This window comes from Molossus molossus, unplaced genomic scaffold (assembly GCF_014108415.1).
Source record: "Molossus molossus isolate mMolMol1 unplaced genomic scaffold, mMolMol1.p scaffold_m16_p_3, whole genome shotgun sequence".
Taxonomy (NCBI): domain Eukaryota; kingdom Metazoa; phylum Chordata; class Mammalia; order Chiroptera; family Molossidae; genus Molossus; species Molossus molossus.
Genome location: NW_023425366.1, coordinates 119,004,564 through 119,020,520, shown reverse-complemented (window position 1 = coordinate 119,020,520; position 15,957 = coordinate 119,004,564). Strand labels below are relative to the sequence as shown.

Below are 15,957 nucleotides of genomic sequence, written 5' to 3'. Positions count from 1 at the left end.
AAGCACCAGAGGCAGGTAACAAAAGGGAGTATCTACCTGTTGTCCTTCTTGTCTGAAGGCCCCACCACACAAGTAGAACCCAGAGCCACCCTTGACACTATCCTGCCTGTCCCTACATGTCCCATCAGTTGTGTCCACTAATGCCACCCTGCCTAGTTCTCTTTTTATTTTATTTTTTTACTAAAAGCTTTCCTGAGATATAGTCCACATACCATAAAATTCACCCATTAGGTCATAGCAGATGTAATTAGTTAAGATAAGGTCAATCTGGAGTAGGGAGAGCCCTAATCCTATATGAGTGACAGACATCCTTATAAAAAGGGGACACAGAGATGCACACAGGGAGAATGCCAGGTGAGATGAAGTCAGAGATCAGGATGACTGATGATTCTGCAAGGCAAGGAATGAAAATGATGGCCAGCAAACCACCAAAACCAATCTAGAGGCATGGAACAGATTCTCCCCCACAGCTCTCAAAAGGAACCATCGCTGATCTCAGACTTCTAGCCTCCGGACTGTGAAACAATACATTTCTGTTGTTTAATTTCCCAGTCTGTGGGGCCCCTCAGCAGGGGGAAAAGACCCTGGCCTTTCTTAACTGGAGGTTCCCTGAACCACCTGGGACTGGATCTTGCAGTGGAGATATTGCCCCTCATCTTAGTGCCTGAGTCCTGGAGCTAAGCACCCCCTCCCTCTCATCTGAAACCCCCTTTGCAGAAGACTAAGGCAGTAGGGAGTGGGTGACGGAAGTGCTGTGGACCAAATGGGCAGTCATTTTTTGTCCAACTTCCTTCCAGGGAAGGGGCTAGATCCTCCTCTCTTCCCCCCATTGACTCCCATTCTGCTCATGGGGTTCTAGTTGTCCCTGTCCTCCACCTCACCCTTTCCTTGGCAGGCAATGAGGCTCTCTGTTCACCCTCATCTCCCAGACCCTAGCCCAGGCCTGCGACCCTGGGGTGCTCTCTGTCATGCCACTGAGCCTTTGTAGTGCTAGTGTTCAAAGGCAGGAAAGAGAAGGGGGCCCAGTACATGGGTGGCTACCCAGTCACCAGGTGAAACTCCTAGTCAAGTGCCCTGCAGGGCCAGGAAACTGGGAGGAGAGCCCTGGCCAGCCTGGCCGCTGACTGGGCTCCCTCAGGAGGTGAGTCCAGCGCCAGCCTTGAATCTCAGCAAATCCTCCTCCTTTGAATGCTGCTCCTCTGTGTGCTACTCCCACCCACCCACCCAAGAGCCTGCGTGTGAGGCACTAACTAACTGTGAGGTCTTCTTCAGTCTCATCACTGCCAGCGGCACCTTGGCCTTTCTAGAACTTTCCCTGTGCCCCTCATCTGGGGGGGAGGGGGCAATACTGACATGGTTGAGACAGGTTCTTCCAGGCTGGACAGCCTGGTGTGGGCCTGGTGGAGGGGGGGGGGGGGAGACGCTGGCCTGAGGGGCAAGGGATCTGGGCTGACGGATCCGTTCTGGGCCTCCGGCCACCACCCATCTCCTCCCCGTCCCCTCCCTAGCCCTCAAACGCACCTGCGCTGGCCTCTCCCCAAGCCCTGGGGGCAGCCGGCGGGCGGCGCTGGGAGATCAGAGAACTCAGAGGAGTTGGGCCCAGGGGGAGGGGGCAGGGAATTTCCCCCCACGCCTGCCCGGGCCTGTTAACCTCCCCCTCCCTCGCGGAGGGGAGGGGGGTACCGCTGGGGGAATTCCATCGCGCTGCGACGGCTCCGGCGAGCCTGGGCTGGGGGGTCTTAGGGAGAGAAGGGGGAGGAGAAAGAGGGACAGGCTGGGACCAGGGGCGCAGCTGCCTTCTTCCCCAGACACCAGCTGCCCCTGCCTGTCCAGGACTGAGTGTCCACCATTCCCACCCGTCTCGAGGGTGCGGGAGCAGGGAGAGTGGCACTTCCTCCTGCAGGCCAGAGGCGTCGGGACCTGTGGAGGGAAGGGCGTGAGAGTCCCAAAGAGGGTATGCGTGTCAGCATCTGACAACGAATGGGTGACTGAGTGGGAGTACCTGCGTGCATTTCATTTAAGGGTGCTTGTGAACCGAATGTCCGGGGACGTGTGACCTCGGGAGAGGGCCCTATATCTCCCCCATTAGGGTTCTCCTCCACACACTCCCACTAGAACCTGCACTGACCCTGAGAGGGGGAGGGGCAGAGAGGCGCGGGCAGGGACAGTGAGGGTCCCAGGGCGAGCGTGGAAGGCGTCTAGACCTGCTGCCTTCGCTCCAGTCTGGGGCGGGGCTTCCCGGCCTCAGGAGTGGGGGGTGGGGAGGGAGGGACCCAAGAGGGAGGAACCCTCAGAGGGACACGAGGGGGGCAGGAGCTAGCGTATTAGATACCTGGGCTAGGGAAACTCAGAGAGTGAGGCGCAGCGGGAGGGGGCGGGTGTGGAGGCCAAGGCAAGACCCCGAGTACCGAGAGGCAGAGCCGGAGAAGCCCCTGGCCAGAGATCCCCTGGGAGACCTCCTGTAGGGACAGGGCAGAGAGAGGCCTCCAGGGGCAGAAACTTTGGGAGGCAAATACCCCTGGGAGATATTTCCCTGCTCCAGACGGAGAGTGCTGGCCAGAGTGGGAGAAGGATTCACGGTCAGAGGACAACGCCCCCCCAGGTCGCCTGGGAGACCCCGGAGCGACCCCGGGGGTGGCACAGGTCGAATGCGGGCCAGGGAGACCTCTCCTAGGTTGGGGGCGATGGGGACACGAGCCCCGCAGAGCCTCCTCCTTCTCCTCCTCTTCCTCCCCATGCTGCCGCCACGCGGGGCCTCCGCAGGGAGCCTGCATAGCCCAGGTAAGTCTTGGCCCCGTGACTGGGCTTTGGTCACCACTCCCTCCTCCGCCTCCGCGCCTAGGACCCGGGTCCCGAACCTGGGGAGGGGGCAGAGTAGGTGGCGGGAGCACCTGAGCAACCCCAGGGCCCCGGGGACACCAAGGGCACTGGCTGGGAAACCCGGCAGGAGTTGGAGTCGCGGGGTTAGGATGTCGGGCGAGGATCCGAACCTCCCAAGGTCCTGCGGTCGCCGTGCAGGCCTGTCCGAGTGCTTCCAGGTGAATGGCGCCGACTACCGGGGCCACCAGAACCGCACAGGCCCGCGCGGGGCGGGTCGCCCTTGCCTCTTCTGGGACCAGACGCAGCAACATAGCTACAGCAGCGCCAGAGACCCCCAGGGTCGCTGGGGGCTGGGAGCGCACAACTTCTGCCGGTGAGGGGCGGGGCCCGTGCGTGGTCTATTGGGGGACCGGCCTTTGGGGCGGGGCTTTGTTGGAGGCGGGGCTAGGTGCTCTATTGCAGTCATGGGCCTGAGGCAAGGGTTCCGGGTGAGTGGAGGTGTACCCCTACCGGGTGCAGCCGAAGGGTATGAGAACAAGCCTTAGCCCTTGCTGGGCTGGGCACTCAAGGGGCCCGTGTGGACCCGGCTAAAAAGATCTCTGAAGTGAGGGGCTGGGCTCTTGCCTTACAACTTCTTTGAGGGGCATTTACTAGCGGTATGGAGGAATTGGGGGTTCAGAGACACACCTGCTGTTTGGAGCAGCAGGGACCGAAATGAGTGGGAGGGCACTTTGCTGAAAGAAGTCACCAATGCTGCTTTAAAGCAGAGTTCTGAGGCGAGGCCCATGGCGGGGTGGGGGGCGAACACTACAGAGAATACTCAAAATCCTCAGCTGAATACAAACCCTTAGGTCCCTTTAATGACTTCCCACCGTCCACTTGGAAATCTACACCCAGAACGGAGAGTTGCTGTAGCACACGCAGTAGCCATTTTGCGAACAGGCCCTGAGGTGGGGCCTGGGATTTGCGGGTAGCAGAATCTGGACCACTTCTCCCCCGCCCGCAGGAACCCAGATGGTGATGTGCAGCCATGGTGCTATGTGGCCGAGACAGAGGAGGGCATCTATTGGCGCTACTGTGACATCCCCACGTGTCACAGTGAGTGGGCCCAGCTGGACAAGAGTGGGAACACTAGGCTGCCTGAGTGGAGTTCACTTTTGGAGGCACGGGACAGACCCTGACTCCCCTGCCTCCTCAGTGCCAGGGTACCTGGGCTGCTTCGTGGACTCGGGAGCACCTCCGGCCCTCAGCGGCCCCAGTGGCACCTCAACGAAGCTCACGGTCCAGGTGTGCCTTCGCTTCTGCCGCATGAAGGGCTACCAGGTACTGCCCACAGGCCCAGACCAGTGACCCCTGACCTTGACCGAAATCAGAACCGAAATAAACTCCCAACTCTGACACCAAACCTTGACACTGATCTCTGAACCTCCGTTTCGATTCCCACTTTCGAGCCCGACCCCTGGCTCCCACTACCCCACCCTTACCCCAGACCCTGCCCTTGGCGTCACCCAGTCTGTGCTCCCAGCTGGCGGGCGTGGAAGCTGGCTACGCCTGCTTTTGTGGCTCTGAAAGCGACTTGGCTCGGGGTCACCCGGCCCCAGCCACCGACTGTGACCAGATCTGCTTCGGCCACCCGGGGCAGCTGTGCGGTGGCGATGGGCGCCTGGGAGTCTACGAAGGTGAGGAGTGGGCGAAGATAAGGGGGTGAAGGATCGAAATGTGGGAAATGTGGGACGGGGAGGTCGTAGGCTGGGGACCGGCCGAGAAAGTTATTGAGTTGAGGGCGGGGTCTGAAGGGGACTGGGCTTAACCTGGGGGCCAAGGACGGGGTCTGGGGCTGAGACCTGGATTTGAGGAGGGAATCAATGTAAATTTATGGAAGGGGGGCCGGAGAATGTGCTTGGGTCAGCCTGGGGACTGGGCCTAGCTGGACAGAGGCGGGACTTTGGTTTGGAGCCCTGCTGGGTGAGGTGATGCCTGCCGGTCTCTGGATTCTGACCGCCGGTGCCGCCCACAGTGTCAGTGGGCTCCTGCCAGGGGAACTGGACCGCACCTCAGGGCGTCATCTACTCCCCGGATTTCCCGGACGAGTATGGGCCGGACCAGAACTGCAGCTGGGCACTTGGCCCGCCGGGTGCCGCTCTGGAGCTCACCTTCCGACTCTTTGAGCTGGCGGACCCGCGCGACCGGCTGGAGCTGCGCGACGCGGCCTCAGGCAGCCTGCTCCGCGCCTTCGACGGCGCCCGCCCGCCGCCGACCGGGACGCTGCACCTGCGCGCAGCTGCGCTGCTTCTCACCTTTCGCAGCGACGCGCGTGGCCATGCGCAGGGCTTCGCGCTCACCTACCGTGGTGAGGCCCCGCCCTATCCCCCCTCGGCCCACTCCCCAGCTACCCTGCCTCACACCCCTCTCTGCAGGTGTGCAGGACACCGTGGAGAACCCGGTGCTCCCCAAGGGCTCCGCCCAGACCCCTGCAGCGCTCCCCGACAGGACCAATGTGAGCTGTAGCCCCCGGCCTGGGGCTCCGGAGGCCGCAATGGGGGGTGAGGCAGGAGCTTGGGATGGAAGGGAATTTGGGGAGCAGGCCCTTTGGAGCCCTGTCCTCACTGTACCCGTGTGCCCACAGCCCGAGTCTTCTCGACTGTGATAGCCGTCTCAGTGATACTGCTGCTTCTGCTGCTGTTGCTGCTGATGTCGCTACTGCGCCTGCTGCGTCCACGGTGCGGGCGCTGGGGCAGGGCCTGAGGGTAGCCCAGCAGGGCAGCCCGGAGCCTGACGACTCGGTGCCCAGGGGTGTCGTGGGGGACGGGCTGGTGGGAAGCTGGGACCCAGGAAGGGAATAGAGGTGGAACTTCTAGGGTCTTAAAGGACAAGGCCTTGGGTTCACACAGGGAATCAAGCCTGGGATCACAGCTGAAGCAGGATGCGGGAGGTGAGACTGGCTGGGTATTAGGCTGACGTCTGCTCCCTCTCTAGGAGCTGTCTGCTGGCTCCAGGAAAAGGGCCCCCGCCGTTGAGGCCTTCCCAAGGCTCTGAGAGAAGCTGGGCCGTGTGGTACCGCCGTCCTGGAGGGGTGGCACTGCCCTGCTCCCCTGGAGACCCCCAGGCTGAAGGTCTAGCCTCCAATTATCGCCCCTTGAGCGCCTCCAGCCAGAGTTCCCTGCGTTCACTCATCTCTGCTCTCTGACTCAGGACCCCCAGGGTCCACTGGATCCTGTAACTGTGGGATGGCACCTGAGACGCTGTGCTGCACTCTACCTTGGCCTTCACTTTTAAAGGGCAGCTCTGCCTCTGGTCATCTCTCAGAGGCCAGACTTCTGACAGGAAGCATCTGGTACTATTATTGGGAACTTGGCCTGACTCTAGGTATCCAAATGGTGGAGGCCAAATGACAAGAGGAACTGGCTCCTCTCCTCATAGACCTTGATACGGAGGTGTGTGATTTCAAGGATCTTTGAGCCCCTCTTGGGGTGGTCCTGGACTACGCCCTAAGTGAAATGTGAGAGGACAACAAAAGTGGTCAAAGACCAGATACAGACTTTGAATAAAGGACCTATTTTGGTATAGGGCTCTGCAAATCTTTAAGTGGTGGTAAGTTATGTTGATGAGGATACTGAAGCCAAGGGTTGGTTTTGTCCATGCAAATTAAGGGCGTTACACGAAAAGGGCTGAGGAATCGCCCAGGCAGAAGGATGAGTGGGCGGGGTCCTGGAGAGAAAAAGGCCTGCTGTGAGCCAGATTAAGCGGAAGAAGGAATGCCTTCGTGGCCCACCTTTATTATGAACCCAAGCGGGGACTGACCCTTCTCCCCTAGCTACTTGTCCTCTTCCTCCCCTTCATTTCCTGCCTGCCTTGGGTGGGGCCAAAGATACACTTTGTGAGATATAACAGAGAGTTTGGTCGAGCTCAAACTCAAAGAAGCCTGACCCGAAGGGTGAGACGCCAGGAGTGTCAGGAACATCCACAGAGGCCTGGACATCTCAGCGTGCCTTGCTGCACTCCGGGGAAGCCGGGCCTGTGGAGAGGTGACCCCTGGAGTGGGGGTGTGCAGGCTCTAGACCTGACCGGTCCAAACGGCCCGGGTTGGCAGCACCTTGGACAGAGCCCGGGCTGCGAGGGTGGCGTTGGGTGTGGGGTTGTGCTGGGAAGGGTGGGTGCCCAAGGGTATGTTGACTTGGGGGTCGCACACAGAAAGCAGAGCATGCAATGAGGCGGGACGAGAGGCGCCCAGGTCACTCGGCAAAGCCACCGGGACCTAGAACATCGGGTTCCAAGCCACTCCATGCAAATAAGACCGGCACTGCATATATTATGCTAAGAGGGTGCTGGCCTGGGTGGCCTCGGGGCGGGGCCACCCCGTCAGCTGTTCCCATTGGTTCCCACAGCGTCTATGTCTGGAGCCCAGTGTGCAAATCGCTGGTGGGATGGCAGGGGTGGTTAGTTGGGGCGGAGCCTTGCGTCCCTTCCCGCGTCCGGCCGCACCCGTCCTCAGTGCCTCAGAAAGACTACTGGTCGCCGCTGCTGCCTCCTCGAACTGTCCCTGCGGCACTCCTGCACTGGCGGAACAGCCGCACTGAGCTCCAGCGGCCCGCGCATTCCCAGCCTCCGCCCTGGCGCGGGGGCGTAGGGCCCGCGCTTGCGCAGCGCAAGAGGGGCGCGAGCAGGGACCCCCCGGACCAGCGCGTGCGCGAACCGAGCATTGGACGGTGGGCAGGCGCAGGGATGAGCCTCTCTCCACTGCAGCCCCACTGAGGAGGCTGGGGCTTAAGAGCACGGGCTGCCCACGCCGGGCTGGGCCATGGCGTTCCTGGCCGGGCCGCGCCTTCTGGACTGGGCCAGCTCACCGCCGCACCTGCAGTTCAACAAGTTCGTGTTGACCGGCTACCGGCCAGCCAGCAGCGGCTCCGGCTGCCTGCGCAGCCTCTTCTACCTGCACAATGAGTTGGGCAACATCTACACGCATGGTGAGCTGCGCCCCACATCCCATACCCGTGGTAGCCCTGCCTGCGCCAGGCCCCTGGTCGAGGAGTGCCCCAGCGACCAGGTCCTGGGGCTGCCCTGGCCCTGGTATTGCCAGGAGCCACGGTGACAAAGCTGCCATTGTCCCGGACGGCAATGTCCGCTTCCGCTACCCCTACAGGGGCCCCCAGGGCAGGCAAGGGAAGCAGAGTCGGGGACCAAGTCTGCTTAATCCTTCTGAGCCACGGGGAGAAGCAGCCTGGTGTCCGGCCCCTTCGTAATCCTGTCCCCCTGCGTACCCCGCCCCCCCCCCCCCCCCCCAGCCAGCACCCATCTGGGACCTGGGTGTTGACTTGGCCCAGAAGGGTTCCAGGAGCAAAAGCCAGGCCCGAGCCCCTCCCTGTCCGGAGCAGCACAGTCTTGGGGCTCCGCCTGGTGGAGACACTCCCCACCCCCACCCCGCCCCACAGGCGCCGGGCCCCTCCTCCACAGCTCTCTGGAGCTGTGCTGACACAGCCCTGTCCGTCCTTGGCCTGCCCTGGCCAAGAGAGGGCCCCTGAGAAGGCTAGGCCCAGCCTTAGTACCTACCCTACTAGGGGACTGTGGCCTGGCTAGACCCTGCTGAAAGTGGGCAGCCAGCAGCGCCAGCCTGTAGTGCCCACCTTTGACCCCTTTGAGGGCAATGTCAGAGTGCCAGCAGGGCGAGGTAGGATGCCTGGGCTGGGAGGAATTGCACTCTCAGAGCAGGTGTCTGGGGAGATGGAACAAGCTTCTTTCTGTTCCCTTGCCTTGCCTTGCCTAGCCCCTTTTGGAAAATAGAAGGGCCCAAAGCCTTCAATTGTCTGGTCACTTATGGAAAAGAGAGGACACGGGGTTGGGAGGAACAAGCTAAGTTGCCCTGGGATCTGCTATCATTGCCTACATGTCCTTTTCAGAACTCAGCTTGAGTCATGTCTCCTCCATGTTTCTGTGACACATGGAGGCCAGATTTGGGGTTTGGGGTCCCTTGCTTTCTGTGGATGTTAAGTCATATGGCTGCAGGGGTGACAGCAGCTTGGGAGTTAGACTGCCTGGGTTCTCTCCTACTTGCCGGAGTCACCTGGGACAGGTTACTCAGTTTATTCACCTGCAAAGTGGGGATAACGATCTCTTCTACTTCCAGAACTATTGTGAGCCTGCTGAGTAAGTAAAGTTCCTGAAGGCCTTCCTCTGTCTCAGGTCTGGCGATAGCTGTCTATCACTGTTGTCAAGACCTGTCTTGCTCTCATTCCTCTCATGTTATCTCTAGACTGTGGACTCCTTGAGGACATGACCTGTCCTCTGTGCTGAAGCTGTGTGATGGATAACTGTTTCCCTCCCCCAGGGCTGGCCCTGCTGGGCTTCCTGGTGCTGCTGCCAATGACCATGCCCTGGGGTCAGCTGGGCAAGGATGGCTGGCTGGGAGGCACACACTGTGTGGCCTGCCTGGCACCACCTGCAGGCTCTGTGCTCTACCATCTCTTCATGTGCCACCAAGGGGGCAGCCCTGTGTACACTCGGCTCCTTGCCCTGGATATGTGTGGGGTCTGCCTCGTCAACACCCTCGGTGAGCCAAAGGATGGGGTGGGGAGCTAGAAGAATGGAAGCTGGGGGGGCAACTGGGGAGGGGGAAGCAGGGGACACTCACATGAGTCCTGGGTAGAAAGGGCAGGCAGACCCCAAACTGATGTGCCCTCTCCTGCCTTTCTCCTCTGTGCAGGGGCCCTGCCCATCATCCACTGCACCCTGGCCTGCAGGCCCTGGCTGCGCCCAGCTGCTCTGGTGGGCTACACCATGCTGTCAGGTGTGGCTGGCTGGAGGGCCCTCACCGCCCCCTCCACCAGTGCCCGACTCCGAGCTTTTGGTTGGCAGGCTGGTGCCCGCCTCCTGGTGTTTGGGGCCCGGGGAGTGGGACTGGGCTCTGGAGCTCCAGGCTCCCTGCCCTGCTACCTTCGCATGGATGCCCTAGCACTGCTTGGGGGACTAGTGAATGTGGCCCGTCTGCCAGAACGCTGGGGACCAGGCCGCTTCGACTACTGGGGCAACTCACACCAGATCATGCACCTGCTCAGTGTGGGCTCCATCCTGCAGCTGCACGCTGGTGTTGTGCCTGACCTGCTCTGGGCCGCCCACCACGCCTGTCCCCTGGACTGAGCCACCGCCCACACATCATGCCAGCCTGCCCAGTCTTCTAGGGCCAACACCAGTCTTCCTTCCTTCTGCTGATCTGCAAGGGACTGGCTCCCTGGATGCCTCCCAGCTGGGAGCCCTTGTCTGTTTACCCATTCTTCCCTGTGGATGAGCCTCTCCTCCCACCCACACCTCAGAGCTCCAGCTTCTTTCCCTGCCTTCATCCAGGGCACTGTCGTCCTGTGCAGGCTAGAAGGAAACTGGTCCTTCTCTGGGCCTCAGTTTACCCTCTGTGACCTGTGAGGGTTGGGCCAGAGGGACGCTGGTGTTAGTCTTGCTCTGACGGCTAGAGTCCTGCCAGCCCAGAGCCGTAGCCCCACCCTGCCCTTCCTCGGACCCTCATGTAAGGTACCTTGTGGGTGGCTGGCCTGGCCACCAGCCCATGTTTCCTGACCTTCATCTTCTGGCCCTGCATGCCAGCTCTCCCAGCACCTGAGGCTCACCCACCTCTTTTCCCTTCTATACAGACTGGAGTGAGAGGTTTGGGCAGCAGGACTATCCCCTTATTCTAGGACCATGGGGCAGAAGGACTGCTGCTGCTTTTTCCAGGCAACTGGCACAGATGTAAAGAGCTGAGTGGCCCTGGACCACTGGGCTGGGGGCCCACCCTCCACCTTGAGTGCCATGTTCTGACGGCTCAACCTGCCACCGGGGACATGCCTGCTCAGGAAATCTCTGTTCCACACAGCATGGGGCTCCCAGCTGTAATCTGTTGGCCTGGGCCCTGCAGCAGGGCTCAGCCTCAGCCCATCCCAGGGCCCTCAGATCCTGGGCGACGTCAATAAAGTGGGCAGGAAGTACTGTGTTGCCATGCAAGCAAGCTTGGGTACTCCCAAGACTCAGATACTTTTTATTACATGGCCAGTCAGAAGCGACTACGGGAGTTCCCAGAGGGACCCCAGCCTCCAGGAGGATGGGGAAGGAGCTAAAAGGTTAAAAGAACCAAAGCTGAAATGGGCTCAGGTTGGGCCCAGTGAGTCCTCAAATAGGCTGAGAAGGTTCCGAGGCTCAAAGGAAGGGAAAGAGCCCTGAGGGGGCTCACAGTCAATGTCACTTAGGTCCAGGGAATCCCTGGGGAAAAAGAGAGACAAATGACACTCAGGATTCAAAAGGACTCCCCCCACTCCCTACCTCTGACCCTGGGCCTACTCACCTCAGTGTGTGCCTGCTCTGGGGGGTTGAGGAGGTGCTCCTGGCAGCCCTGGCCAGGATGGCCTCTGGAGAGAGCGAGGGCCTGCACGGGGTGGGTGAAACAAGCAGGGTGTCAAGTGGTGGGGAGTGCACGGGGAGGAGGCTTGGGGACAACAAGATCCACCTTGACCGTGTGCAGTCTCCTGCTGGACACAGGCAGGGGCCACAGTTGAGGACAATGAAAGGATGATGCCCTTTGAAAAAATCACTTTCACAACTTTTAGTCTACCTGATCACACTCAAAGGCAACCTCTGTCCCTTTTCAGAACACCTGGGCTTCAGATGAGCTGGCTTTGAAGTGAACCTGTAGTAAATGAAGCTTATCTTATCTCACACTTCACATCTGCTTTTAGGTGTCCCTATGACAACAGGGTGACATTTTTTTTTTCCTCTCTCTTTTTTTTTAAATCCTCACCTGAGGATGTTTTTTATTTACTTTTTGGAGAGAGAGGGAGAGAGAACATGGGTGTGAGACAGAAACATCGATCGGTTACCTCCCATACACATCCCAGCTGTGGATCAAACCCGCAACCTATGTATGTGCCCTGACTGGGAATTGAACCTGCAACTGTTTGGTGCACAGGACAATGCTCCAACCAACTAAGTCACTCAGCAGGTCAACACTGGGGTAACATTTTTGTAAAGAAGGGGTTAATGGTGTGATTTCTCCTGAGAACTGTCTGCCCTGAGCATGTGGTTTTCCTTTGCCACAGTTTCTTAATTACAGCTTCTTACTTGGCCATCAGGCACCTAGGACTAAGGAATTCTTCCCAGGATTGGGGCTTGCCAGGCTCTGGGAACTTTGTCCCCTGAAAAGGACAATGCCTCGTTCCTGGGCACTGACAGCCTTGACTGGGGTTGGGGCTACACCGTCTAGCTCTCCCTAGTGTGGCAGCACCCTAAGTGTGAAGGTGCCAGTTCTACTGTACTCTGCAAAGCAGCCATTCCACACTCTGAGCTTAGAAGAAACAGCTGCATTCAAACCAGGCTGCACTCCCACCAGCCTTGGTGCCCTTCCCAGGGTATGATGGGGGCCAGGTTTGTGGGAGGGGGTCCCTGTTCATCACTAATCCCCATGGAGCCTGGCCTCTGTATGGGGTTTGGCCATGCTAACAGCACATCTCCCTACTCCCACCCATCCGTCTTGAGCTCTCACCCTATGCTGTCGTCATCCCAGTTGCTGGAGTGGCTGCTGTCCAGGAGGAAGCTGCAGGGCGGTGAGCCAGGCGGGGTGGCCGGAGGGCTCGGGGGCTGCAGCCAGCTGGCAGGGTGAGCCAGCCCATGCCAGAGCCAGCACAACAGGGCAAGCAGGGCCTGTGGGGAAAGGGGCCCAGGGAGGCTAGGCAGAACTCAGGGCCAGGGAGCAGGGTAGACCAGCCTGTTACCTTTACTAGGCTTACCTGCCACAGGGCCCACCCTCGACTCAGGGCTTCAGCAGCCATGTACCACAGGACACTCCAGGGCTGTGGCTGCCTGAGCATAGGCAGGGCCAGCAGGGCCTCGGCTGTGGCCCGCAGCTTGGGATCAGGCTCCAGCATCATGATGAGGACAGACCGTAGCTCAGAAGACAGGCCTGTCCACAGGGCAGGGCTACGTCAAGGATGACTGGGCCCTGAGCCCAGTAGTCTCCCGTAGCCAGCCATTCTCTCCCACTGAGTCTGTAGCACCATGTTCCCTCCCATCCTTGTCTTCCACTCACCAGCAGTGAACTCGGGGGGCAGGTAGCCCTGGCGCAGCTGCTGCCAGCCTTCTCCGCCATGGGGCAGCTCCATGTTGCATGCCACTTCCAGGATGGTGAGACCCAGACTGGGGGAGAGGACAGTGATAGGGACAGAAGACAGGCAAGGTTAGCCTTGGGCCACAGATCTCAGAGCCCCAGGATGTCCCTGAGGGTGGGAAGGAGGGGCTGGGCGAAGGGGGTCTAAAAAGGCCTCAGCAGGGCTAATGAGGGGAACATGTCACGAAGCATGGACCCAGTGCCCAGCGCGAGGCACAAACTACTATGGTGAGTCCTCCTGGTACCCCTACTAGATAGACACTATGGTTATAAGTGTTACTACCAGGGTCCTGTGGATATAACTGGACAGACCATTAGAGGCAGAGCAATGGTTACCAGCATGGACCATGGAACACAATGCCTTGTTCAGTCCCAGCTTCACCACCTGCTAACTGTGGACTATGGGCAAGTCCCTTAACCCCACTGTGCCCATTTCCCTATAAAAGGAATAATAATAGTTCCTTGTGGAGATGTGGTAAAGAGATGGATAGAGCTAGTCAAGCAGCTTCAGATGATTCGCTGCTTAGACAGCCTGACTCTGTAGACCACCCTCAGCTATAGGATACGGCCTTCACCCCCTCAGGGCACTGTCTCCCAGCCTGAGGCCAAATCTTCCTGACTTTGGGCTAGGATGGCATTTCCCTCCCTCTGCTGACTGCACCCCCGCCAGGAAGGGCCTCCTATGGCCCAGCCCTTACCTGAACACATCGGCTGCTGTCCCATAGGAGCCCTGCAGTAGCTCGGGGGCCATGTATCGGGGGTCTCCCTCCTGTGCCTCACCAGCTCCAGATGCATCCAGCTCCACCAGCAGCCCAAAGTCACCCAGTTTGCAGCGGCCCCGGGGCCCCAGGAAGATGTTGGCAGGCTTGATGTCAAGGTGAACCAGGCCTTGGCCATGCAGGTGGGCCAGAGCGAGGAGGGTATCCCGTAGGTAGCCCCAGACCTGGGCCTCAGGCAGGCTAGTACCCCAGGTTTCACAGTGCTGCTGCAGGCTGGGCCCACACAGCTCTGTCTGCAGGTACAGGATGCCGCCCTCCTCCCAGGCTCGCTCCAGCCTCACACAGCATGGGTGCTGCCCCACTTTCTCATGGCCGCTGACCTCAGCCAGCTTTCGGGCCCGGTCCTTGGGGCCCCGGAATGGTGACATGGAGCGCTTTATTGCATAGAGCTGGCCATCTTCCTTGGAGCGCACCTGGAAGGGAGACAGTGCCCACAGGTGGGGTGGGAGGTAACATAACCAGTTAGCAGAACAATACAGCATATTCTATTAAGATTTCACATGTATGGAAGGTGCAGCATGGCATCTTCTTTAGAGACCCCTGCACACACAATAGCAAGACCAGAGAGACCAACCTCCACCCCGGGCACTGGTTCACTGGAGGCCCAAGGAAGAGATAGGGCAGACCTTAATACTAACCTGGATGGTCTCTCAGACTATTGTGAAGCTTAAAAAGCTGGCTACAGAACAATACAGGCAATGTGATCCACTGTGTAGAATATTAATGGGTTTGTCTCTATATGGTCAATTCTAGAGATGTATAGAGAAAATTCTGGAAGGAAGGATGACCACCTGAGAAGCCCAGTGGTTTCCTCTTGGAAGAAGAGCTAATCTAGGGGCCCATGTTGTTTGTAGTACTTGTGTAAGAAAAAATACCATTTTAAAGGAAATATAAATTATTGGAAAATGTATTTTAAGAAAAAAAGGCGGTGTACAGGATATAGTCTAAGTGTCTGGGGCGTGGGAGGTGGCAGGGGGCAGGGTTACGCACTGCATTCTGGGGGCCAGGCAGAGCTTGCCAAGAACCCCAGCACAGCTGGCTCCAGGGTGGGAGGAGATGGTAGCTGGGAGCCACTGCCAGGTGTGCCAGGCTCTGGACAAGGGGAGAGTGTAACTGATGAGGCCCTCGAAGGGGTCTGTGTTGGGGGGTTATGAGAAAGAAGCCAAATCAAACACTGAGGAGGGGTGTCTGTCAGCCCAGGAGAGATGGGCTATCGAAAGAAGGGGAACAGGCTGCCCAGGATACTATCCCATCTAGGTAGGGGGAGGGAGGCAAGGGGGCTCCTCCAGACAGGCCTATAGAGCTGTCAATCCACTTACCTTGAAGACCTCTCCATAAGAGCCATGACCCAGGCGGCCAAGTCTCTGGAAATTCTGCTGGAAGAAGGACTCTGGCCGGCTTGGGTCATAACCAGGGCTCTGCAGGGTCTCAGAGGCTTTGTCTTGAAATGACACCCTCCGGGGTTGGGGCTGGTGCCAGCCTGGGGTCCGAGGAGGAAAGAGGCGACTGATGGGGATACTGCCCTTGGCAGGGGGTCGGGGGGGAAGGCTCCTACTAAGCCCCCTGGGCCTCTTGAGGGAAAAACCAGGTTCTGCATGGCGGAAGTAGGCTGGGACTGGGGTGGGGGTACCACTCAGAGGTGGTGGGGTATCCTCTGTGGGCACAGGCATGACCAGCACAGGAGGCCCTGAGAGGCTGAGTACAAAAAAGTGTGTCCACTCAAACAGCTCCTTGTCCTGTGACCCCAGAGAGGCTGTGGAAGAAAGCCACGTCTACTCCGTACACATGTTCTGCTTTAAACATGGAGGCCGTGGAGACATGAGCACCTGCTGGGAAAAAGCAAAGGACATATAAACACCTGTACAGTTGTCTGTACCTGGAGATCATAGAAACATAAACTGAAATGCATGGGGCCATGTCCCAGAGGCTCCCACAGTTGAGCAGAGGTTAAACCAAGGCGGGTTCTCGAGCCAGACCTCCTGTGCATACATCCCTGCCTTGTCACAACTGCTATTTGACCTTAAGATATGCAATCTCTTCCAAGACTGTAAGGGGGAAATATTCACACAGGCCCCCACTCCCTTATCTCCAATTCCAAAGTAAAAAAAAAGTCTGATTCCAAAGTTTCTTGCTTTCTTTTTCATAATTGTGATACTAAAACTCATGTAGTGGAGTTCCACTTTCAACTCCATGTTGCAGAGGCTAAATTTCAGATGGATGTAG

General features: G+C 58.8%; 3 protein-coding genes across 4 annotated transcripts; 2 read left to right on the top strand and 1 right to left on the bottom strand.

The window, feature by feature from the left end:
- The first annotated feature begins 2,440 nt into the window (after window positions 1-2,440).
- KREMEN2 (kringle containing transmembrane protein 2) lies at window positions 2,441-6,007 on the top strand. Of its 2 annotated transcripts, none has more exons than XM_036280141.1 (9): window positions 2,441-2,781; window positions 3,019-3,193; window positions 3,827-3,918; window positions 4,019-4,143; window positions 4,463-4,499; window positions 4,838-5,170; window positions 5,238-5,363; window positions 5,447-5,540; window positions 5,797-6,007. In XM_036280141.1, the coding sequence occupies exons 1-9, from the start codon at window positions 2,649-2,651 to the stop codon at window positions 6,005-6,007; spliced, it is 1,326 nt and encodes a 441-aa protein (XP_036136034.1). In that variant the 5' UTR covers window positions 2,441-2,648. The 2 variants fall into 2 exon arrangements, with proteins under 2 accessions (XP_036136034.1, XP_036136033.1); XM_036280140.1 differs by having other exon boundaries at window positions 4,346-4,499.
- Window positions 6,008-7,320: 1,313 nt separating this feature from the next.
- Window positions 7,321-11,294, top strand: PAQR4 (progestin and adipoQ receptor family member 4). The gene is made up of 3 exons (XM_036279541.1): window positions 7,321-7,784; window positions 9,143-9,364; window positions 9,518-11,294. Exons 1-3 carry the CDS (start codon window positions 7,619-7,621, stop codon window positions 9,949-9,951), a joined length of 822 nt encoding a protein of 273 aa, XP_036135434.1. The 5' UTR covers window positions 7,321-7,618; the 3' UTR covers window positions 9,952-11,294.
- PKMYT1 (protein kinase, membrane associated tyrosine/threonine 1) lies at window positions 10,936-15,515 on the bottom strand. The gene is made up of 7 exons (XM_036279540.1): window positions 15,054-15,515; window positions 13,654-14,147; window positions 12,878-12,984; window positions 12,579-12,751; window positions 12,335-12,492; window positions 11,141-11,221; window positions 10,936-11,058 (listed from the first exon to the last, which is right to left on the bottom strand). Exons 1-7 carry the CDS (start codon window positions 15,402-15,404, stop codon window positions 10,947-10,949), a joined length of 1,476 nt encoding a protein of 491 aa, XP_036135433.1. The 5' UTR covers window positions 15,405-15,515; the 3' UTR covers window positions 10,936-10,946.
- Between the last annotated feature and the right edge of the window lie 442 nt (window positions 15,516-15,957).

What these genes read in the sequence shown, in the direction of transcription:
- KREMEN2 (XM_036280140.1), top strand. Translation starts at nt 2,649, where the DNA reads ATGCGGGCCAGGGAGACCTCTCCTAGGTTGGGGGCGATGGGGACACGA. An exon ending in GCCGCATGAAGGGCTACCAG is followed by an intron (nt 4,144 to 4,345) that starts GTACTGCCCACA and finishes CTGTGCTCCCAG; the next exon opens with CTGGCGGGCGTGGAAGCTGG. An exon ending in GCGCCTGGGAGTCTACGAAG is followed by an intron (nt 4,500 to 4,837) that starts GTGAGGAGTGGG and finishes TGCCGCCCACAG; the next exon opens with TGTCAGTGGGCTCCTGCCAG.
- PAQR4 (XM_036279541.1), top strand. Translation starts at nt 7,619, where the DNA reads ATGGCGTTCCTGGCCGGGCCGCGCCTTCTGGACTGGGCCAGCTCACCG. An exon ending in GGGCAACATCTACACGCATG is followed by an intron (nt 7,785 to 9,142) that starts GTGAGCTGCGCC and finishes TCCCTCCCCCAG; the next exon opens with GGCTGGCCCTGCTGGGCTTC. An exon ending in CTGCCTCGTCAACACCCTCG is followed by an intron (nt 9,365 to 9,517) that starts GTGAGCCAAAGG and finishes TCCTCTGTGCAG; the next exon opens with GGGCCCTGCCCATCATCCAC.
- PKMYT1 (XM_036279540.1), bottom strand. Translation starts at nt 15,404, where the DNA reads ATGCCTGTGCCCACAGAGGATACCCCACCACCTCTGAGTGGTACCCCC. An exon ending in CTTATGGAGAGGTCTTCAAG is followed by an intron (nt 14,148 to 15,053) that starts GTAAGTGGATTG and finishes TCTCCCTTCCAG; the next exon opens with GTGCGCTCCAAGGAAGATGG. An exon ending in TGGGATGACGACAGCATAGG is followed by an intron (nt 11,222 to 12,334) that starts GTGAGAGCTCAA and finishes CACCCCGTGCAG; the next exon opens with GCCCTCGCTCTCTCCAGAGG.